Here is a 20742-nt window from a genome sequence, read left to right on the forward strand (position 1 = left end):
TATTTAACTTAACAATTAATTCATGGGCATGGTTTGGAGGATAAGCCACCAATATCCTGGATTGTCTGAGTGTAAAAAAGCCTAACTAGTTTTACTGGCAATTTCACAGAGTAAAAAATGGGGTTCTTTGTGAAATATTCATTTATTCTAATCAAAGTTAATTAGAATTCTTCAGGATTTTAAACGCTGGCAAAAATTCAGTTGTTGAATTGCTAGTAAATATGTTAAGACTCGGACACGACAGATGAACTGTTGAACAGTTAACAGTGTAACTAGTATGCTGCTACAAAACTGTACAATTTGGGGACATTTTCTTGCACCAAACCAGAGGAGCCTATCAAAACTCCCTCACCATATTGCGTTTTCCAGCATTTTATTTACAGTTTTGATAACTTGAAGAGGTTTAAGCGTGTAGCCAGGCAGGAGGCTCCAGTAGCATATCGGATCTCTTTCAGTATGCCAATCCATTCCTTCTTTTCATCATCATACCTGCATTTAACAAAATAAGGTCAGAACATAGCTTCTTAAAATTTGAGTTTGATGCTTCATCGCATATACATGGAAGACAGTCCACATGTTGCAAAGGCTTGTAGCACCCATGTGCTGCAGGGTGCCACAAAAGGCTGCTTTTGTCCTCCAGAACACAAAGATGTTCTGGCACATGTGAGTTGTCCTTATCCTAGTCCCTAAAGCTTGTTGCTGGCCTGTGACATACTTTAATTACTCCTATAAAAGCTTCCTCCTTGTCTTAAATAGCTCTTCTGAATTCCTTCAGTTTTTTATGTATAAAGATGGTTTTTCTAGAAATCCTTCCTATCCTCCTGCCAGTTAAAACTCCTGAATTTATTAATACCTTAGCAACTGAAGAATCACAGAAGGGATGTGATGTTTCATCACTGTTACCATAATTTAGATTAAAAAAAACCTGGGAGATAAGGATTTCTGATTCTCTCAGAACAGTTACTCATTTGACTATAAGCACATACAAACATGTACAGACCTCTGTGTATACAGGCTTTTCTGTGTAAGAATATCACAAAAGAGCATGTTTTTATGGTACACTCACAAGGCTAAACCTGTGAAGAGATACGGCAACTTACTCTTTTGGAGAGTAAAAGGATCTGAAGATCATGATTCCAACTGTTCAAATTATTAGTAGGTGGAAGTAGTAATTAGATCCAAATCTTGTGTTTATTTGTTACTTTCTGACAAACATTTCTATCTCTCAGCAAGTGCTTTAGAACCTGTGCTATGGTTCATTTCCAGAGTTAGACAGGCAATTAATTTTACCATCCAGTGTCTACAAACCTCAATTTTAGGGATTTCCACTGGGAAAGTGTGATTAAAATTAAACTTACTTCCATATGTCAGTGACTTCACTGGGTGCAAATTCTTTAGATTCAAGCTGAATCATTGCAAAGCCTCCAATAGCGTACAAAGCTCCACTTAAGGTGACTAAACTGATGGAACTTCTCTCTTGGGGAAATTCAGGCATAATTTCCCACCTAAAAATGAAAAGAAAAACCTAAGTTAAACACACATGAGAAATATTCTAAACTTAATGCACTAAAATACACCTCTGTGTGACACAAATTCAGGTATCAAGGACCTCTTGAGTGAATGGACCACTTACAAGTTTGAGCTATCATAATAAAGCTTTACTGATATTTTAAATGAAAGTTTGTAAATAAGATTATAGGAAAAGAAAAGAAAAGAAAGTAACAAAAAGGAAAATTAAGGTAAGAAAGGCACAGAGGGTATAAACTCCTGGAAAATCATAAACATTTGAGGGATGCTGACTGCAAAAGATTCTGGCTGCAAGGAAAAACATTGGAAAGTATCTGGACCAAATAAGTGAGCTATTTCCAAGCACAACTTACTCTCTTTTGTCATTACTTTTTCTCCATAGTATTTCAGAGCATGCACTTAAAATTGAAAGTCTTCCTGGAGTTTTCATATTAAATAAATAAGCATTGTTATCTGTCTGTCACTAACTAGTAGTAAATGGTATTTGCCATGACGAGGTAAGTGAAAAGCAACACTTCACAAGGCCATGTACCCAAAGGATGTTCAGCTGGTCCTGTTCAGGCACCGGATTTCTCTTGCTGTGGTTTCATGTTTAGTGCCAGTGCCATTTCAACTAGATCGAGCAGCCCTTGCCCATCTCTCCCACTTCTCCCCTATTATGCCAGCACACCTGTTTATGCAGCTGTGTGGTCAACTAAATTGGGACAGTAATCAATTAAATTAAAAAATAAGATTAGAGGGTGGGTTATTTTCGTTCCATGAGCTCTTTGATCATGCTTGCAATGTAGCTATGTGAGCACAGAAAGTGCATGTGGGGGCAGGAAAGAAGGCCAGAGATGGGTTCTTTAAGCTGCTGCTGCTGTTGCTAAAGGTGCAAATGTAGATCAAGTGTCTCAGTGGGAGTGCAGGCACCTGAACACCTTTGTGACTCTTACCTCAGAGCTCCTAAAACCCTAGATGATAAAATACTTGTTTAAAAATAGCTTGAATATTGCACTCACTTATTGGTGGTCAGATCAAAAGCTTCAACAGATGCAGTAAGGCCTTCTTCAGTGACACCACCTGCAATGACAATCTTGCCCTTATGGATAGCTGTTCCAAACATCGAGCGAGCCACTTTCATTGGAGCCAGGTCCCTCCAGTCTCCTTTCTTGGGATTGTATACAAATAGTCTATTAGTACACTTCCTGGGGAGGAAAAAGAAAACCTGTGATAATTTCTAATGAACTTTTGGCTTGTTCCAAGTGAGGCCTAGTTAAGGTGGATTGCGTGGGTTTGTGTATAACACCTCTTTCCTCTCCATGAGAGGATGTATCTAATCTGGGAATCTTTGCATGTCTACAAAGCACTAATCACACCCATATAACTTTATTTCTAAGTGTAAGGACATATAATCTATAAAGGACCAACCAAATAATGTAAATTGTCATGAAAGACTTGGAGACTCACTTGTCATCCGTTTTTCCACCAAGACAATATATCAATCCGTTGTTTGAGATAGTAGCATGCCCATATACTTTGATAGGCAGTTTTTTGATCTCACCCCATTTCATTGCTCTGGAACAAGAAGAATATCACTGTTAGGCTCTTTCAACTAACAATGGGCTATTTACATGTCTTCGGTGGGCATAACCAAATTTTAAACATACACAGGATCATAGCACAATACTGAATCTAGAGAATCCTCAGTGCGAAGGTCCTTGCCTGCGATTACATAGATCTTGTTGTCTGACTCCCCCAGCCCGAAGAGACACCTGGCTGATGGCAGCGGAGGAAGAGCAACCCACTCACCGGCGATGCTGTCCAGCTGAAAGAGCACCAGAACACCAAGTGTTAGGAAAGGAAAAAAGTAAAAGTTCACACAGTTAACATAATACCACAAAATAGATCTAATTGCACTTAGTGTCTCTCAACAGCTCGTCTGCTTGTCTGAGCAACCTGCCCTTCCCTCAGTGCAACTAATGAACGATGACTTCTACCCACCCGTGCTTCATGGTACCGAGACCTAGCAGAGTCAGTGCCACACAGCTCTCTTTGCATCTGCTCACTCTCGCTCCTCTTCACGGTTTCTTTGCCCTATTAAGCTCTTCTTCCTTGTTGAAAGGACCCTGACTCTCTGGGTTCCCTATCCCATGTTGGAAAGCACAAGCTGCTCTTCCTGCTGGCAGGGAGCAGACACTCCTGCCATTCCACACTACACAGGTGCTCATCCCTGCAAGAGATGCCTGATATCCTCACATGGCAAAAGGCACAGATATTCTGCAATCCGTAGAGCAAAAGAGGTAGTGCTTCATCACAAACACCCTCAGAAGTTCCTGAGATCTCTGAAGGCACAAGGAATAAAGACTTCATTCCTAAGCAAAACTGGCAGGCAGTGCAGCTCCATTGGCAATAATATTAGTGTCATGCCTACTGAAGAACTCCTACAACTGTCTCAATTCACATCCAGTGTGCTGAAAACATCTAAAGAAAAACAGTAGAAGAAAGACAGAAGAAAACAAATAAACCAACCAACCAAGAAAAAAACCACAACTAAACAAACCAAAACAGTAATTTCTTAGAACTATGATGCTTAATTTTTGTTTTGATCTGAGAACTTACAATTGAACCTGAATACTCCCTAAACATTGACAAAGAACATTTTCTCTCTTCTGTTTCATATAGATTTGCTTCAGGAAGGGAAAGTAAAATATGAGTTTCCACGGGTGTAAGTATTGATGGAAAACAAGAGAAAGTTCAGTCAAAGTTATCATGGGCTTAGCTCAGGGAAGTCCTTTTTTGAGAAGTATGCTCCAACAGTCAAGGGCTCCATGCTAAAATGCATCTCCCAAATTTGACAGACCTCCCCTATTGGACAGGAAGTTCAACTGGACAGTGAAATTCATGGACATGGACTGTCCCAGCAGCTGGGGCTGGGTGGGGTAATGATGAGATGTACCCATCACAGATCACAGCATGCTTAGTCAATTAGTCTTGAAGATGACATATCTACTGACGATCGGGCATAAACTAGTAATGCATTTTTGAGCTGGTGGTAGCTAACTGAGTTGCTAACTACCAAATAAAATGGTAACAGGTGCTTCACAGATGGAGAAAGGGAGACCAGTAAGTGAAAATCGGTTTGGCACCACATTAATGTTTGAGAGGGAACAACAGCCAAATGGGTAATGCAAAGTATTTTAACTGTAGGCAGTAGCAGCAGCAAGAAAGCTTAAAGATGACAAGCAAGAGAACAGGATTTCGGGAAATGATGTAGACATATAAAGTAGGATTCTGAAAACTTCATCGATTTTTAACATCAGTCTTGAGGTTTAGTTTTTCAGAGGCCCCTTTCTAGTAGGCCGAGACTTAGACTATTCAGTTCTGGATTATAGACATTTTGACATTAACACAGTATTTCTATTGGAAGAGTATTTCAGTAAAACATTTTGCACTTCAGTGATTAGTGTTTTACACCTACACAGGGAAATGAAAGAGTGCTAATCCCTCTCCAGCAACCTAAGACTTCACTCCCATAGGTATAACAAATGCCTGAAACCAACTCTTTTATTCTGCCTGAAGTCACAGTGAGCCATACTGCTATAAACACTTAATATTTGCATTTTTTAATATTTAAGGCTTTAAAGTTCTATCACTGCTTATCACTCTGCTTTACTTAATACTGAAAGGACCTAATTTCACTCCTTTAGGCCAATGTGCCTAAAGACAGGAAATGGCCAGCAGCATAATTCATCATGGGGTAGTTTAAATATCCCCCAAAGCAAGTAGCCAGGTAGCTAAAAACACAACAGAATTAGTTTATAGTGTAAGCATGCCAAATTGTATTTTTGCTAATTTTCTGAAATAGGTTGTGGAAGTTAGTTTGCATTAATCGTCCTTACATGTATACAGTTTTAAAAAGATGTAAAATTATGCTCTCAGTTCAAACATAGTGTTTGGTCTACTGACATTGGCAATTTGCCAAGAAAACAAGCTCCCACCTCTAAATTGTGTATTTTAGAATGCCCTAAGGCTTTCCAATGTAGATATGACAAAAGGACTTCTAGAATTTGAGTGAAAAAGTGGCATTTAAAGTATCACCATCCCAAAAGTATTTCAGATGCAAAAAAAGATGTCTCATTAGATCTAAAGTGGCTAAGCACTCAACTTCTATGGAAGTTAACAGAAATTCATAAAAGATATTTTACAAAAATATTATTAGGCTTCAATTTAGGCCTTAAACAATGAAAGCCAGTGTCTACATGTAATGTACTAATGTTTTTAATCTTTCTGAGATCTCACCAGGGGCTTGATCTTGAAAAAGGAGATGCAAGTCCCTCAGTTCCATTTATCTCTCTGAGAAAGGAATAGCTCTCTGTAGTGTACAGAGACCAGACAGCTCATTTGCATAGACTCACAATACTTTTCTGTAACTCTTACAAGCACCTGTTATTGCACCAACAATGATAAAGCTTATACCTGGAAGAAGTATGACTGGAAAGGCTGATCCTTGTTCTCCTCTTCCACATACAGTCCTCCAACAATGTAGACCTGGTTTTGTTTGGTGACTATACTGGAATGGTTTCTGGGAATCTGTTCTGCCAGGGCCGCTAAGTAGCATTCATTTTCAAGAGGATCATAAGCCACTGCAGCAGTGTCGTTAACCAGAAGAATTAGGTCTTTGACAAACATGCCGTGCCTGGGAAGGTCATTTAGGTAGCCAGGCAGTAAATCTTCATCTCCTACATCACCATTCACTTCCCCTGTGGTTGACTTGTCTGTACTTTTGCTAGAGTCAGGCAGTTTTCCAGCAAAAGCATCCTTAATAATCTTTACTTTTTTCTGAAGGTCTGAGTTGCTTTTAATTATATCATCCTTCTCAACATGTTCTTTGAAATATTTTTCTGGCATAAGACGAAAACGTATGCAGTCAAAAATTTCCCCCAGGCTCTTTACTCTGTTCTCCTTGTCTGTTCGGACCCATCTCATTACTGCTTCAAATACCAGTTCTTCCTTCTCTACATTTAAGCTGTCAGGTGAAATAACAGAGATAAGTTCATGCGGGGCAAGCTGTAAGAAGTCCTCTTCTTTGCAGATCTGCACAAAATGATCTGAAACAAAATCACGGGCAGAAAATGCAAGTCTTGGGCAATCAAGCAGAACACCTAATCGAAGGATGGCCAGACAGTTACCAACAGCAAGCCTCTTCTGAAGATAGGAGACGCACACAGTGAACACAGAAGGGATCTGAAAGCGACTGGCCAAAGCAAAAATATCTTGCACATTAGAATCATTAAGATCAATACTTGCTGAATAAAGGTATTTGACAATCATATCCAGGATGTTGGGGTCAACATTCTCTAGAATCACCTCCTTCTTTTTGTCTTCATTTTGTTCAGATAAGAAATACTCACGAAAATAAGGGCTACATGCTGACAGAATCAACCTGTGGCAAGGCAGGCTTCTGTCACCAGCTTTTAAAGAGCAATCTACAAACTTTTTCTCTTCGAGGAGTTCCTTGAGACCATCCTGAAGAAGGGTGGATTGGTAAAGTCTGAGCTCTTCAGTGAGTTCCCTTTGCGAATCCATTTCGCGAATACTTGGGAAAGGGGGGGAGCAGAAAGCTTTAGCTGTTGTCTGCCCAACGCTCCGTCTCTAGAAAAGGCAGACCAATGTGCTTTGCCCTGCCTGAAGCCTCTGCAACTTAATCTCGGTAGCTAAATATAGGTACATACTCTTACAGGTCGGAATTTAGGATGGATGGTTTGGAAAAAAGAGTTGCTCTCGCAGCTGTCAAAGACTGAAAGAAGCAACTGCCGCTTTCAGTTGCTCTGGTCAGGTTCTGCCATCATTCTCCACATTGAATCAATGAGATTACTTGCAATGTAAGAAATTATTTGACATGATTAAGGACATAAGAATCTGACCCTTAGTGAGACAGCTATGAGCAAGATTGTAAATATCCATGTTACCAAATACTCTGAAATAGAAATATTATTAATCAAGGTGTTAGCTGCAATTACTGTTCACTTTTTTGGAGCTGCTTAATAAATCTTATTGCCGCAGTCATAAAGATATTAAAAAATTCCAGAACTTTGCAGCAATTATCTATGCTCTAATATTATTTTTTACATACCCATGTCACATCTGCAATTTCTTTAGATATTGATAATAAGACTTTGAAATTCATTTTGAGCTTCTTAATATCCATTTGGTTTTATATATAAACAAAACCTTACTGTTTAGACATAAAATATACACTGTTTAGATGAAGTTCTGCTTTCAAAAATAATTTAAAATTAAGTCTTCACCCCCCTTTAATACACACCAGCCTTCATTTCAGGTAGACATTATTAATCCTTTAAAATTTGATTGTACTAGAAATGGTGTTGGCTGCTGTTAAACTAAACCAAAAACAGTATGTAGGAGAGGTAGAACAGAGAATGAAAAACATGTAATCCACCATATTAACATTATTTAATGGATGTGTCATTTAAGAAACCTAGAAAAAAATCTGAATTTAAACTAAAAAAAGCCCCAAATCATACAAGTAGTTTGAAAAGCGAATGTGAATTTAGAAAAATTATGTTGAAGGTTTCACAATTTAAACGGGAAACATTTAGATTTTTATTGAGGGTGGTAATACAGATCCAAAACAAATTTGAAAATCTAAGTTGTTTAATGTACCTTGATGAAGGACTGTATTTTGCCCATATAGAGAATGCTTTTTACCCATATAGTAAAATGTTATATGAATGTAAGGTAAACAGGATCAAAACACAACTATTTGAATGCAAGATCTACAATGAAGTATAACATTAACAAAGTTTATTGAAATCACGATTGCTTTTCAATATAGATAGTATTGCATTAAAATATATACCTTGGAAGATTTTCTACAAATACCACAATGATATTCACACCATGGTTACTTTAACAGTCAGCTGCTAAAACAACAGCTGAGAGGAAAGCTCATTTGACTTTTTCCACTTATAGAAAAGAGCACAGAGGCCTTATCTCACTAGAAAACGTAACAGCTGCATCTTCCTTTAATCAATAAATGACTCATTTCTCTCTAACACATAACATCATAAAGGTCTAATGACTCAGACACAAGCTACTTCTGTGTCCAATTTATTCTAGATCATTCCTTACAAACAGTGCTCTAGCCAAAGAAAAAAAAAGGAAAGAAAAAAACCAACCATATGAGGATATGAGGATTACAGTTAAGTATCTGGTGGAATTATATGTGCTAAACATTTAACGAAATTATAAGACATAAAAAATGAATATTTGGTACAGTATTTCTTTTTGTCAAAGTTACTAGTAACACAGCACTGCTGCAATGACACAGCCGGTATGCCTAGATACAAAGTGTTCTGCATATTATTATATTTCTATTTTGCACAACATTAAACAAGTTATGGAAATTTGCTTTAAATATAATCACCATGGGAAAGTACATCGCTCTGTATAAACAGACAAATACTTCAACTTGAGCATCAAAGTATATACCACACACAGCTCTACATGGCAGAGCCTGCCCTGATGGGCTCCTGGGGGAAGCAGGGGCGGCTGGTCCTGCTAATCATATGTCTAAGAACCCCCAGGGTATGAATGTGTCAAAACCTGGGGTCAGCAAATCACAAAGCAGGATGAAAACACGTGGGGTACACCATTTTGCATAACGGTGGCTGAAATAAAATGGCAGCTACCATGCTTGTAGTGAGGAGGGACTTCCAGGTCCCTATAACCTGACAGGACCAGGAGAGGGACCTCACTGGTCTTTGTACCATGTGACCAGAGGAAGGGTGGGACTTCTGGAGTTGCAGGGGGTGGACCCCACCCCTTCAGATATGAGATATAGGTTGTCCTCTCACTGCTTACAGAAACAATGTCATAAAGAAAAAGCTTTTACAGATATAAGGGGTTTGAATAATCTTTCCTTTATGACATATCCTGAGGGCATATTATATCATATTTGCCTGCTCTTTAGCTTTGGCATGTTCTTTCTCTGCTGCTCTGGTATTTCTAAATTATCTTCTACAGATCTCACCAGCCCAGTAAGAAATGAGCATCTTTCCCTGCTCAGGAACCAAGAACATGCCAACCTAAATCAGGTCAGTACTTCCCAGAGTCCCTGGAGTGTGAATCCGTCCTTGAGTTTCTCTATTGCAAGTCCTAATTCTTCTGAAAAAACGGGCTCCCCATCGTGTTGCTTTTTCAAATGCAAGAGATATGAGAGAAAAGAAAATAAAACAGAAGGTACTTTTAAACTTGTTTATCATAATTTAAGAACATGAATTTGAAAATATGAAATAATATGTTCTTACCTTGTTTTCATCAGCAAAGTAAGCCTGCAAAAGAAAGAACAAATACTTCACAACCTTGAGAAAAAAAAAATACAGTCTAAAACCAAATTTCCTAAGAATTCCTTGGGGTCAAAGCTGTATTTGGTAAGTTTTCTTCAACAAATCAGTCTGTATAGGTGTTATTTTTGTTTTATAAACAACCTGAAAGCTTTTCCTATGTTTAAATAAGTAACAAAAGGGTTCTAGCAGGAGTTAGTGATTATGGTACTTTTCATTAAATGTCAGTCTTTAAATCTTCCATCATAATAAATAAAGATTTTTAAATTGTAAGATTTTCATATTACATTTGTCACACTGACAAATACTTTATACGGAATAAATGTTAATACGAAGGTAAACTGACAGCGTCCTACTATTTTCTGCCTCACATGCAGCAGCATTTATAATTCAATTTCAAAAAAGTATGTAAAATATATATAAGTAATATTAAAGTTCAGTTAACATCATAATCTAAGAAATGAACACTTAACTAAATTATTCTACTCTCAGAGATCTGGGAAAGAAATACAATCTTTCCCATTCTGTGTGTGGGGAAATTAAGACTCAAACTATTCGGGAATTGATATATCTGAAAATAGCCACAGCTCTAGAAGTCTCTTGACCAGCAGGCTCTGTATCTTCATATTTACCAAAAAGAGGCTGATCTTGCTTCGGCTTCCCCTATGAACTTGCAAGGGCCAGCAAAGGAAGCGTTTTCCTGCTCAACTGCATCTCAAGCTGTACAAGCCTCTACACCTTCTAGTCATTTACAGCTTCCAGTTTTTGTTTTAGAATATGCAAAGCACAGTTAGCTAATCCAGGTGACAAAAGCACCCATAGAGCAAACAGAACCTATGTTTAAGGAAATGGTCTTCAACTGTGTTGAAGGCTGAATAAAACTGTGCAGAAACTAGCAGAAGAAAAGGCAAAAAGTGAGGAAAAAAAGAGAGAAAGGAACAGGTAAGAGCTTATCTGCATCGATAATGATAGCAAAAGAAGAGAGTGGAAATAAGATTGGTGTTGGTATTGCTAGTTTACCAAATTTCAGAGAAGAATTAAGATATGTCAACTGTCAATGGCTCAAGGGTAGCACTTGCAAACATCTGCAGTTCACCTGTGCAGTCAATCACACACAGTCAATGTGAAAATTCCTAAAAGGAAGATCATTGAGCTCCTGGGCAATATAATGCACTTAGAAGTAAATTTTCCTGAAATACTGGGAGACAGACACTAACACGGTTTTCCAAACTGGTATTATCAGGAGTAAAAGGTTGCCAGAAGTGACTCAAAATTATTGTTTCCTTTCTAAAAATCTTTCAAGTTTGAATCTTAGGTGAAAGTTGAGCGTATAGATATCACCATTTATTAATCTGCTCCAAAATAAGGAAGACTTGTTTTAATACAGTGTATTTGACTGTATTATACTGCTGGTTTTCAAGTTATTCCTGATCCTAGTGTGTTGAAAAACTACATATAACTACTGCTTTAAATATCTAGTACTATTTATTTTTAATAATAGTTTGTTCTAAAGTTAAAAATCCATACACAGAATAAAGTCCTATAGTAATCAGGATTTTTAACAAAAGGCATGTAGGTGTGTTTTAAATATAAAAAGTTCAGTTGTACCTGATCTTTAATAGAGGATTACAGCTGTATATTGCTTACAATTGAATAACTAAATAAGAATTATTTCATTTTTTAGTTTTCTCTGGAGCAGCTTACCACGAATGCATCTGTATGTTCATCAGATTCTATTTCCATATCATCTTGAACCTGCTCCACTGTAAGGTCTTCAAGAGATTGAGGCTGCAAATTAAAGCATTGAAGTAAGTAAATTCATCTATCTGTTTAATCTGTATTAACACAATATTGTATCTAGTTTAAAATAAATGAGTGGAGTACCTTTTCTTCCATTTCATAATCCACTCCAAATATAGGGTTAGCTGAATAAACTTTGTGAAGTGAATTAATTTCTTTCACTGCCTCCTGTAGTTTCTCCACGGGATCTATTTTAAAACCAAGTACATATCCTCCACTCTATATAACAGAGTAAATAAAAGACATATATTTATTAGTGTTGCTTATTATTTAAACAACTTTTTCCCCTTGATGGAGACTTGCAGTTTAATGATAGCAAATTTCAGCTTGCTGATAAAACATTATCTGTATTTTGGTATCATCTTATTTTCATTCTGCCACTAAAACCATGGATGAAATAAAAACAATAACAATGTTATTCTATAAGGTAAATAAGCTTTTAACTGTTACCTCATTATATAAATGGAAACAAACTTCTTACACAGAAAAACAACAGCCAACAAGGGTGGGACAAATTCGGAAGTGATACTAATGATTTATTACTAGCTACTCAGCAAATGTTTAGTCTGTTAGATCTTGATGTTACTGAAGAAGCTTTCAGATACAGTTAGCTGAACCTTAAAAAAAATCAGCATTAAAAGCATTTCTGATTAAGGTCAAATGGAAGAAAAATAATTTTGTCTTTTACAGCAAAACAGATGCACAAATGACAAAGATTAAAACCAGTGATCTTAATTAAGTATAGAAGTAATTAGATCCCAAAGATAATCTGTCAGAAGACACTGGTTTTAACAGCTATTTTAACTAGCCATACTGGCTTGTTGCTGCTTCCATTAGAGAAACCTTAACTCACAATAGCCATATTGACTTCAACATACAGACATTTTAAGCAGTGCAAAGAGGACTTTTAAAAAGTTCTGTTCAAAAGGGCAAACAGGATAGTCTAAGTACCTTAAAAGTAGCCCTATAACATTTCAGAATTGTAGAACTATTATATATAAAAATGCAACCATGAAAAAAGGCTATTAAAGCTTCTTACCTGCTGAGAACTCTCTATCACAAGTGCCAAGCCAAACTTTGAGTCCCTTATTTTTATTGAACGCTGAGAGTAAAGAGGTAAAAACTGTTCGTTAAAAAATTTAAGAATTACTTGATAAAAATGTGCTTTTTCTATTTTTAATATATATGTATTTTTTTTACACTGTACTAATTACAATTACTGGTTCTGGAAGCTTGGCTACCAGTGTTCCTTCACACTTGCCATTACACATTCGAACTAGTGAAACCTCAGGGAAACATGCTTTTATGAGAAGTGGTAACAGTTCATTTCTGAAAATCAAGTTCACAGATCATTAATCTCAGTGTATGTAGCTGACACGAAGCATCATCATAAACAGTTTGAAAATTATAAATACAAGCCATTTTCAACATCTGCACTTGCCCATGAAAGCCCCCAATTGATCTGGATGGAAATCTACCCTGTGGCTGATCCTGGTAAGGCAAAATTCGTCCCTGACCGTGGAACTTGAAATACTAATTTTGGCTATCTGAGAGTGTTAACTGAAGACTTGAACTTAGGCCATTTAATTCCAAAAATTATTGTTTCAGGATACTTACGATTTGTAGATATGGTATGCTGACATTAAAGCTGTCGTTCATATTTGCATGCCAAACTATCCTCACATTAGTAACAAAAAATGTTCCTAAATTTCCCTATTAAAGAAAAGGTATGTTAGAACTGCTTTGAAGTATGAAACCTTTTTTCCAAATACGATTACTGCTATCTGTTTAAACTAAAACAACTTCATATTTAATTCAGTAAAAGCCCAATTCATTACCACCAAAACCAGTTGAAATGCTTCTATTGATTGCAAGGAAGCAAGATCCAATCTTCAAAGGATACAGCACTTGAGTGGTGAAAATAACAGGGAGTACCTATTACTGCAGCAAAGCAGGATCAAATCACAGCACAGCAGACCTCATGCGACATGAAGCATCTGAGTGTGTTCTTAACTGTACAGATCTGGAATTGGCGTACCACGTAAGTATAATGGCATGTGGGTTAAACTTAGGCAATTGTAGAGATGTGTGCCAAGGGAATGCAGAGGAAAGAACTTTTCAGCTTGTCAGGATGGATCCTATTTCCATTCTGGACTAAAATTGCACAGACAGAAATAACAGCTCCCATTTTGTTTCATGGCTCTGGGAAATACTTGCAACTAATGCCCTGTAAAATAATACATATGTTTTCTATTTTTTCCTTAAGGTCTTAAATTTTCAAGACATGGATTCCTATTCCAATATTTTCAATTTCCTGTAATTAAAAGACAATACAGTCTTACACTGTAGTCAAAGCCGCACGTAAACATACAAATATTCAGCAGAGCACTTTGGAAACAGTGTGATTGTCTCTCAGGATGACACAGAGCTTTACACTCATAAATATACCGTTTTAATAGGAGCTGTATATCTAGTTCCTTGCATATTAACCAAGTCATGTAGACTTCAGGTTGCCAAAAAGAGACTTTGCTGTACTGAGTAGCAAATATATGGGACCAACTTCTCCACATGCATCAGTTGATGGACTGAATTTAGGGTAATTCCTTTGAGGTTACAAAACTACAGCAGTACAATTGCTTAATGAAAGCCAAAACATTTTAACTTTGCTGCTAGTCAACATAGTTTCATTTTTCACTATACCTGGTCACTTGATAAATTCCAAACTCCATTGATTTTATCATATATTTGTTCTTGTGGTAATAATCTCAGTTGCTTGTTTTGAATCAATGCACTTCTCAGCTTTAGATCACGATACATTTTAGAAGTTTCATAAGCTCTGCAAAAAAAAAAAAAATACACATTATCATTTCAGTGTCTTCTACTGTTTTTACTATTTGTTTTAGCACCAATATGAAATGTTGTTTATTTTCAACTTTTGTTATCACCACGTTGCACAGAAATGAGAGTACTAGTAAACCATTATATTTCAGCTTTCCTTAAGGATATTATCTTTAAACTTAAATGGGGGGTTTTTGACATCTGTTTTGATCTCCTGTATTGTGTACACTATTTCCTTCTTTTCCTTAAGATAGTAATGTCCCAGCCTCTATTGCAAAGCATAAGTCTTCTGGGTCTCAAGTTATATGTAGCATGGACATCAGGAAACCTTTATTTTTCAGTGCCAGTTAAGTCACAAACATTCAACATACATATGTCAATCTTCCATTGCTCTTAAACAGAGACATATGGTAACTTCTTATGCACACGTTCATTCAAAGGACTTATTTTTACGTGGGAAACATCCACAGTCAGAGTTTTGACCAGGATTTAACTTCTCCTTTTCATTACATGGTCCAAAGTCATGGGACATTATTAGACACAGAAATTACAGACAGTAAAAGCACACTGAAATTCACTCTTTTGTACTTTTATTTGCTCAGATAGCTTATACACACTAGGTGTATAAACTGTGATTAATGACTGGTATTAACAGACATTAATTTTCATTATTCACAGTTACCTACTAGAATTTGTGATCATTCTCTCCATTCCTGCATTCTCCTCTTTTGGTAAAGTTTTCTGAATGTTACATATGGGCAGTTAAATACTCAGCCCATCAGCCGTAGTAATTCCACACATTTAATTAACTGGATTTTGTAAATGAAGAAATAGTATTTTAAGTTAGTTACCTGTGTACAGCAATAACTGAAGTGAAGAGTCTGGGACTCCCGGGGACAACATTGGTAAATATGAACTCAAACCGTGTATTGTTACATTTAGTCAATATATAGAGAGCTTCTGTCTGCCCTCGTAATTTCTGTAAGAAAAAAATGAAATATAACATTTTGACAATATAGTAGCTTGACTGTACAGGCGATAAATAATCTTGACATATTTTCTAAATTCTTGTTCTAAATAGTAGATCTGAAAGTTGTAATCCTGATTCTACCACTGATCTACTGCTGTCTTCAAATGTACTCAGGTTTTTTTTTTTTTTGGAAACTAGCAGTTCCATCAACAGTAGAACTAATAAAGCTTGGCTGTTATATATTAGCAACATCATAACTGAAACAGAATTTTGGGCTTTTTTACCTGGGGAACCTATATAATCTCCCTGCTAGTTCTTTGCTGCAAGCTAAGCAAATGGCTTCACAGTTGCATGTAATTCAGGCTATATATTCGAGAGCTTTCTTGCACAAAACTGGTGCCTCTCTAGACCTTTGTTAAATTTAGACACAAGGAACCAAGAGGTGCTGGCCTTACCTAGAGGGGAGCAAAATCACCAGACAGTGTGATTACAGGAGTTTTACTGCCTTAGGAAACTGATTAAAAACACACTCCTACAGCAATGTAAAACTCTGTAAACTATTAAAACTAAACTTTCATTACTATTCTATTACTGTTCTTGCAAGTAAATTTTTAGATTATTGTTGATATAGTGCAATAAGCATAAACAATGAATTACAGCTTCATTTATTATTTTAAAAAGTATTTTTTGAAACTTACCGAGTTGGCAGTTCTTGTAGTTATATTTATAACGCAGTTGTAACCAACAGCTAAAAGTTAGGGGATGAAAGAAAAAAACATAGTTTTGAGAACAAGAAAAAATAATAGACAAAATTACAAGTATAATATTGAATTTTGTAGCACAGCTTTGGATGCTATTTATGAGAATTACACATCGTTGTTAATGGTCTGGGCCCTCATTGCAAAATTAATGACTAGTTTAAGCTGGAAAGGACCTTAGTCCAATGTTCTTCTCAAAGCAGGACCAGCTCCATCTGGCTGCTCAGACACTGTCCAATTCAGTTTTGAATATTTCCTAAGGAGATTCCACAGCCACTCCAGGAACCTGTTCCAGTCTTTGACTGCCATCATTGTGAATGTTTCTCTTCTAATATCTAATCAGAATTTCCCTTGTTTCATGTTTGACTGTTGCCTCAAGAAGGTCTGTTTCATCATTATGTTGCCTGTAAATTTTACCTTTATAAATAAAACTTTCTACATGGCTATAATATTTTGCAGAAGAGGAGCTAAGGCCATGACAAAGAAAAAAGCAGCAAAATTGAAGTATAAGTGGACAAGAAACAAAAATAAGAGGAAAAAACAGTTATAAATTTCACTTTGCCTCTTCTGCTGTAGTGCTCTGATACAAAATAAGAACAGGAACAATCCCAGATGTTCTTCGTAAAACAAATGGATGTACTAAAATGGTGCTGAGCTAAATCTGAATGTCAATGACAACCCTGCTACTGGTACCAACAGTAGCACAGACTGGTTCCAAAAAAAAGAACAAAAATCAAAGGAGAACTAGAATTTGCTTTGGGAAGATTTTGCTTCTCCAAAAGCTCAGATGTGGCAGCAGTTATATACATACCAATATTAAATTTTTATGGAATTAATACTTATGAAAATAACAGAAAAATACTATTTCCTATGTTGCTTATGAGAAATTGTCTAAAACTAAAAGAAACAGCAATGGTCGAAAAGAGCATCCAATAATTTTTTTGTCAATTTATTATCTTAATATAAGAAATAATACATTATCTTGAAAGCTAGAGAGTATTTCAAACTCTAAAAGCCACAGGTTAGACTTCCTTGAGCTTCTATAGGGCTGAACTACTCCATAAGTTTCTTTGTGATCTCCTCTACAAAGGTCTATCCTCAAACTTAAATACACAAGCAAACTTTTTTTTTTTTAAATTTATAAATACATATGGAAGTAGCAGTGTGTGTAGGTGCACTTGTATGTGCGGGCATGTATGAGATAGCAAATGCAGAAAAGCAAGCAGGCAGAGGACATAATTTTGTATACATTATGAGCAGAATACACATTTTTCAATATTGACTAGCTTCTGGGGACAAAGCACTGGAAATAATTTGTGTACAAAGTGCATCCTGCCTTGTTTATGCAAGTTGAATTAAATATGGGTAGACTGCTAGCTACTCATATAGTTAAAATTAGAAGCTTATTCAGAGCTTACAATAGTAAATTTGGAAAGGCAGGTACTTGTGGGGAATACAAACTATAGGCCAGTACAGAATGTGAACAAACAGGTGGCAACAAGTACAAGTGAAGCAAGGTGTGAAGAAACTTTTGTTTCTTTCTAGAATAACAAATGAATCCCGCCCACATAGGCCAAATAAAAAATATGTCTGAAGTACTCTTCAACTTCTGCTTTGAGAAACGAATACTGAATTTTAAGATTTTACTACAAATTATAGTAACAGTTCCTATATTAGAAATAGATTCATTAGTAACCATTTATTTCAGACTTTCCAGAACAGTAGAACTACACTTTACTGTTCTATACTTTAATCAATGTGATTGTGAAAGAATAGCTTGCTACCACAAAGGAAATACAAAATTTGTAGTAATTTTACAGGAGATGATACTCACAGAGATTGACTCTGGGCAGTGACAATGAGCGCCAAATAATCCGCAAATTTGTCACAAGCAGTCTACCTGGAAATAAAGAGTGTAGATATTTTTAATCTGAATAACTGCTATTAAATTAAATGTTCCATTCTGTGTTACATAGTTACCTCTTGTTTTGAAACACCAGAATATTCCTTAACCCGACAGCAAAAAGACGAAAAGCACAGGACATCGCCACCCCTGCCCTGAAAATCACTAAGCACTTTTTCTTTTTTTTTTTCGAATGCTAGGAGAAAAAATCCAGCAAGAAACAAATGAAACAACCTCTAAAATACACCAGCATTCCTCAAAACTAAACCAAGAACAGTTACTGGTTTCCCATCCACCTGTCTAAGGTAAAAATGTGGAGACACAATCAGTGCAGAACTGCTCTGGGGAGGAGAAGGGGAAGGCAGTGAGTTAACTGTCGCAGCTGTCTTCACAAATAACCTCCCCCCTTTATGTCACATGCAAATTTATTTGATTGTGTACCCTGTACAGCAGCACACCCAGCCCCAGGAAGGGTCACAGCATGCTGGCAGCTTAATGCCCTAGCATACTATATATATATTCCTTACTGATTCAGTTTAAACCAGGTTAGGAAAAACTAAGCATTAAAGAGGATTACAGCAAAAGATCACCACAATGTTTATAAATGGATTATTCTTATAAGGCTTTAAATTCTAAACAAATTCTGAGACAAGATTATCACCTTCCTATAACTTTGACCAAGAGCTCCTATTTGATAGTACTCCAAGGGAGACAGATCTGTGAAACAGGCAGGATCTGTTTTCTGCAACAGACCATTAATACTGAGTTAAATGAAAATCCAACAAGGCTTTCAGGAACGTACACAGGTTAAATATTAGAAAGTCTACAATTTCCCTCAGTATGTGATTACCTCTGTCTCCATTGTTTCCTTTGGTATCTTCAACAGACTCTAAGCAGTCTATAAGGACCTCTCCAGGTCTCATTTTCATTTGTCTAAAAGAAAAAAAATTACCTAATGAAAAATTTATTAGATTTCTTCTCCAATAGAAGGCCATTTTTATTTCCCCACTTTGCTTTTCTCTCTCATCTTTTTTTGTGCAGCATACAATGAAGAATCCACATACGCACGCATACACACAGATCAATATTATATACCTGAAATTGTTATCACTGCATCTGGCATACGAAAAATATTAATACCTTTATTATTAAATTATAATAGTAAACAAATAATTACATAGCAAGTGTAACCCAGCAAACTATAGCTCAAAATAGGGAAAAGGTGTGTGAAAATGGGAGGGAAAACCCAAAAATTTGCACTCACATAATTTTTAATGGATGCAGTTTGTTGCCTCTTGCTGTAATTTTAGGTCATAAGGAGTGGAGTTAGGGTCAGGAAAGAAGAGATGCCAGCAAAGGAAATACCATATGTATACAGACATGTGAACTGCTCTGCTAAATTTTCCACAAATTGTATGGTTTGGTGGGTTTTTTCGATTTTTTTTTTCTTGATTTAACTGCTCTAGCCACTTAATCACATAAAAACGGATGTACTGTGAAGTTTTGCTATCTCTTAACTGCATTGTGTAAAGCAGCCAAAACTTTTTAGTGTATTGGCATGACAGAAACAAAATGCATTACCAGGAGGGCAATTCCATTGGAGATCAGGATTGAGCCACTAGGTATGGACTCAGTAATACATCACCAGAACAGCACAAAAGATATTAGACAGGACACAGCAAGAATAGTAACATTAGCATTAAAGAAAATACGTAAGAAGGCTCTGTCCACATGACAATTCTACAACAAAATAAACCAGAACTACTTAAACATCCAAAATACATTTTCACATTTCTAAAATTACTGCAGGCAGCACACTTGAGGGATGTGTCTGAGGGGCTGTTCTCAGTACGGCCAAAGGAGCAGGAAAGGGACAAGCATGGTAGTACACCTTCAAGCCTCCATCCTCAAAATCATCACCAACCAGCTGCTAATCTGTAGGTCCACATTACAAAAGCTACGCAGGTTTTTCCACAGAAACCAGAGCAGAAGTGTTATGTCTCGGGTGAGGCTTAGGGAGGCTGGGGCCCACAGGAGTGAGGCAGCACCACCTGCCCGGGAAGGACCGGACAGCCCCTCAGCTCCGGCTGCCCGGGGGCTGTACAGCCACTGCTCGCTGCTGTGAGCTCAGGCTGCCGACGCCGAGTCCTTGTTCGCAGTGACCGGCATCGGCCCCTCAGACACGCACCCCAAGTGTGTTTGCACGTCTCAGCGCCAGGCAATGCTACAGGTGGCTGGGGAAAGCACACCGTTCCCTCGGTCCTGCAGTGTGAAACTTGCTGTGTTTTTTCTTTTTAATTTTCTCTTTTATTTCACAGATTGGAAAAGGTAACTAGACTCCACCCACCAAAACCGCCCCAACCCCGCTCAGGCCTTTTCCCGCCCTGCCAAGTGAACGCGCTCCCCGCCCCGCCGCACGGGGAAGGCTCCCAGCATGCACCGCGCCACGAATGGAGACCCCGCTCAGCCTACGGACAGCCGCCGTTCCGGTCCGAGAGCCGCGCCGTGAGGAGCGGGCAGGCCCAGGACACTCACTGCGGGGAGATGTCGAAGCGGACATCTCTGTCCTCCCACAGCACGTCCAGCACCCCGCTCATG

At 37.3% G+C, this 20742-nt stretch overlaps 2 protein-coding genes and 1 long non-coding RNA gene across 3 annotated transcripts; 1 reads left to right on the forward strand and 2 right to left on the reverse strand.

The window, feature by feature from the left end:
• Positions 1-377: 377 nt before the first annotated feature.
• On the reverse strand, positions 378-7095 carry KLHL41 (kelch like family member 41; the record flags this gene model as incomplete). The annotated part of the gene is made up of 6 exons (XM_080347305.1): positions 378-489; positions 1359-1505; positions 2529-2714; positions 2977-3084; positions 3177-3334; positions 5986-7095. The coding sequence occupies 6 exons, from the start codon at positions 7093-7095 to the stop codon at positions 378-380; spliced, it is 1821 nt and encodes a 606-aa protein (XP_080203431.1).
• Positions 7096-9622: 2527 nt separating this feature from the next.
• On the reverse strand, positions 9623-20741 carry BBS5 (Bardet-Biedl syndrome 5; the record flags this gene model as incomplete). The annotated part of the gene is made up of 12 exons (XM_080346927.1): positions 9623-9724; positions 9840-9863; positions 11580-11663; positions 11760-11894; positions 12715-12777; positions 13293-13388; positions 14376-14511; positions 15365-15492; positions 16182-16231; positions 18076-18141; positions 18995-19077; positions 20680-20741. The coding sequence occupies 12 exons, from the start codon at positions 20739-20741 to the stop codon at positions 9623-9625; spliced, it is 1029 nt and encodes a 342-aa protein (XP_080203053.1).
• Positions 9924-20560, forward strand: LOC308041938. The gene is made up of 3 exons (XR_013922288.1): positions 9924-9962; positions 11560-11683; positions 20463-20560. It is a non-coding gene; the product is annotated as an uncharacterized lncRNA (long non-coding RNA).
• Position 20742: the final 1 nt, after the last annotated feature.

Source organism: Nesoenas mayeri (assembly GCF_963082525.1).
Source record: "Nesoenas mayeri genome assembly, chromosome: 6".
Lineage (NCBI taxonomy): Eukaryota > Metazoa > Chordata > Aves > Columbiformes > Columbidae > Nesoenas > Nesoenas mayeri.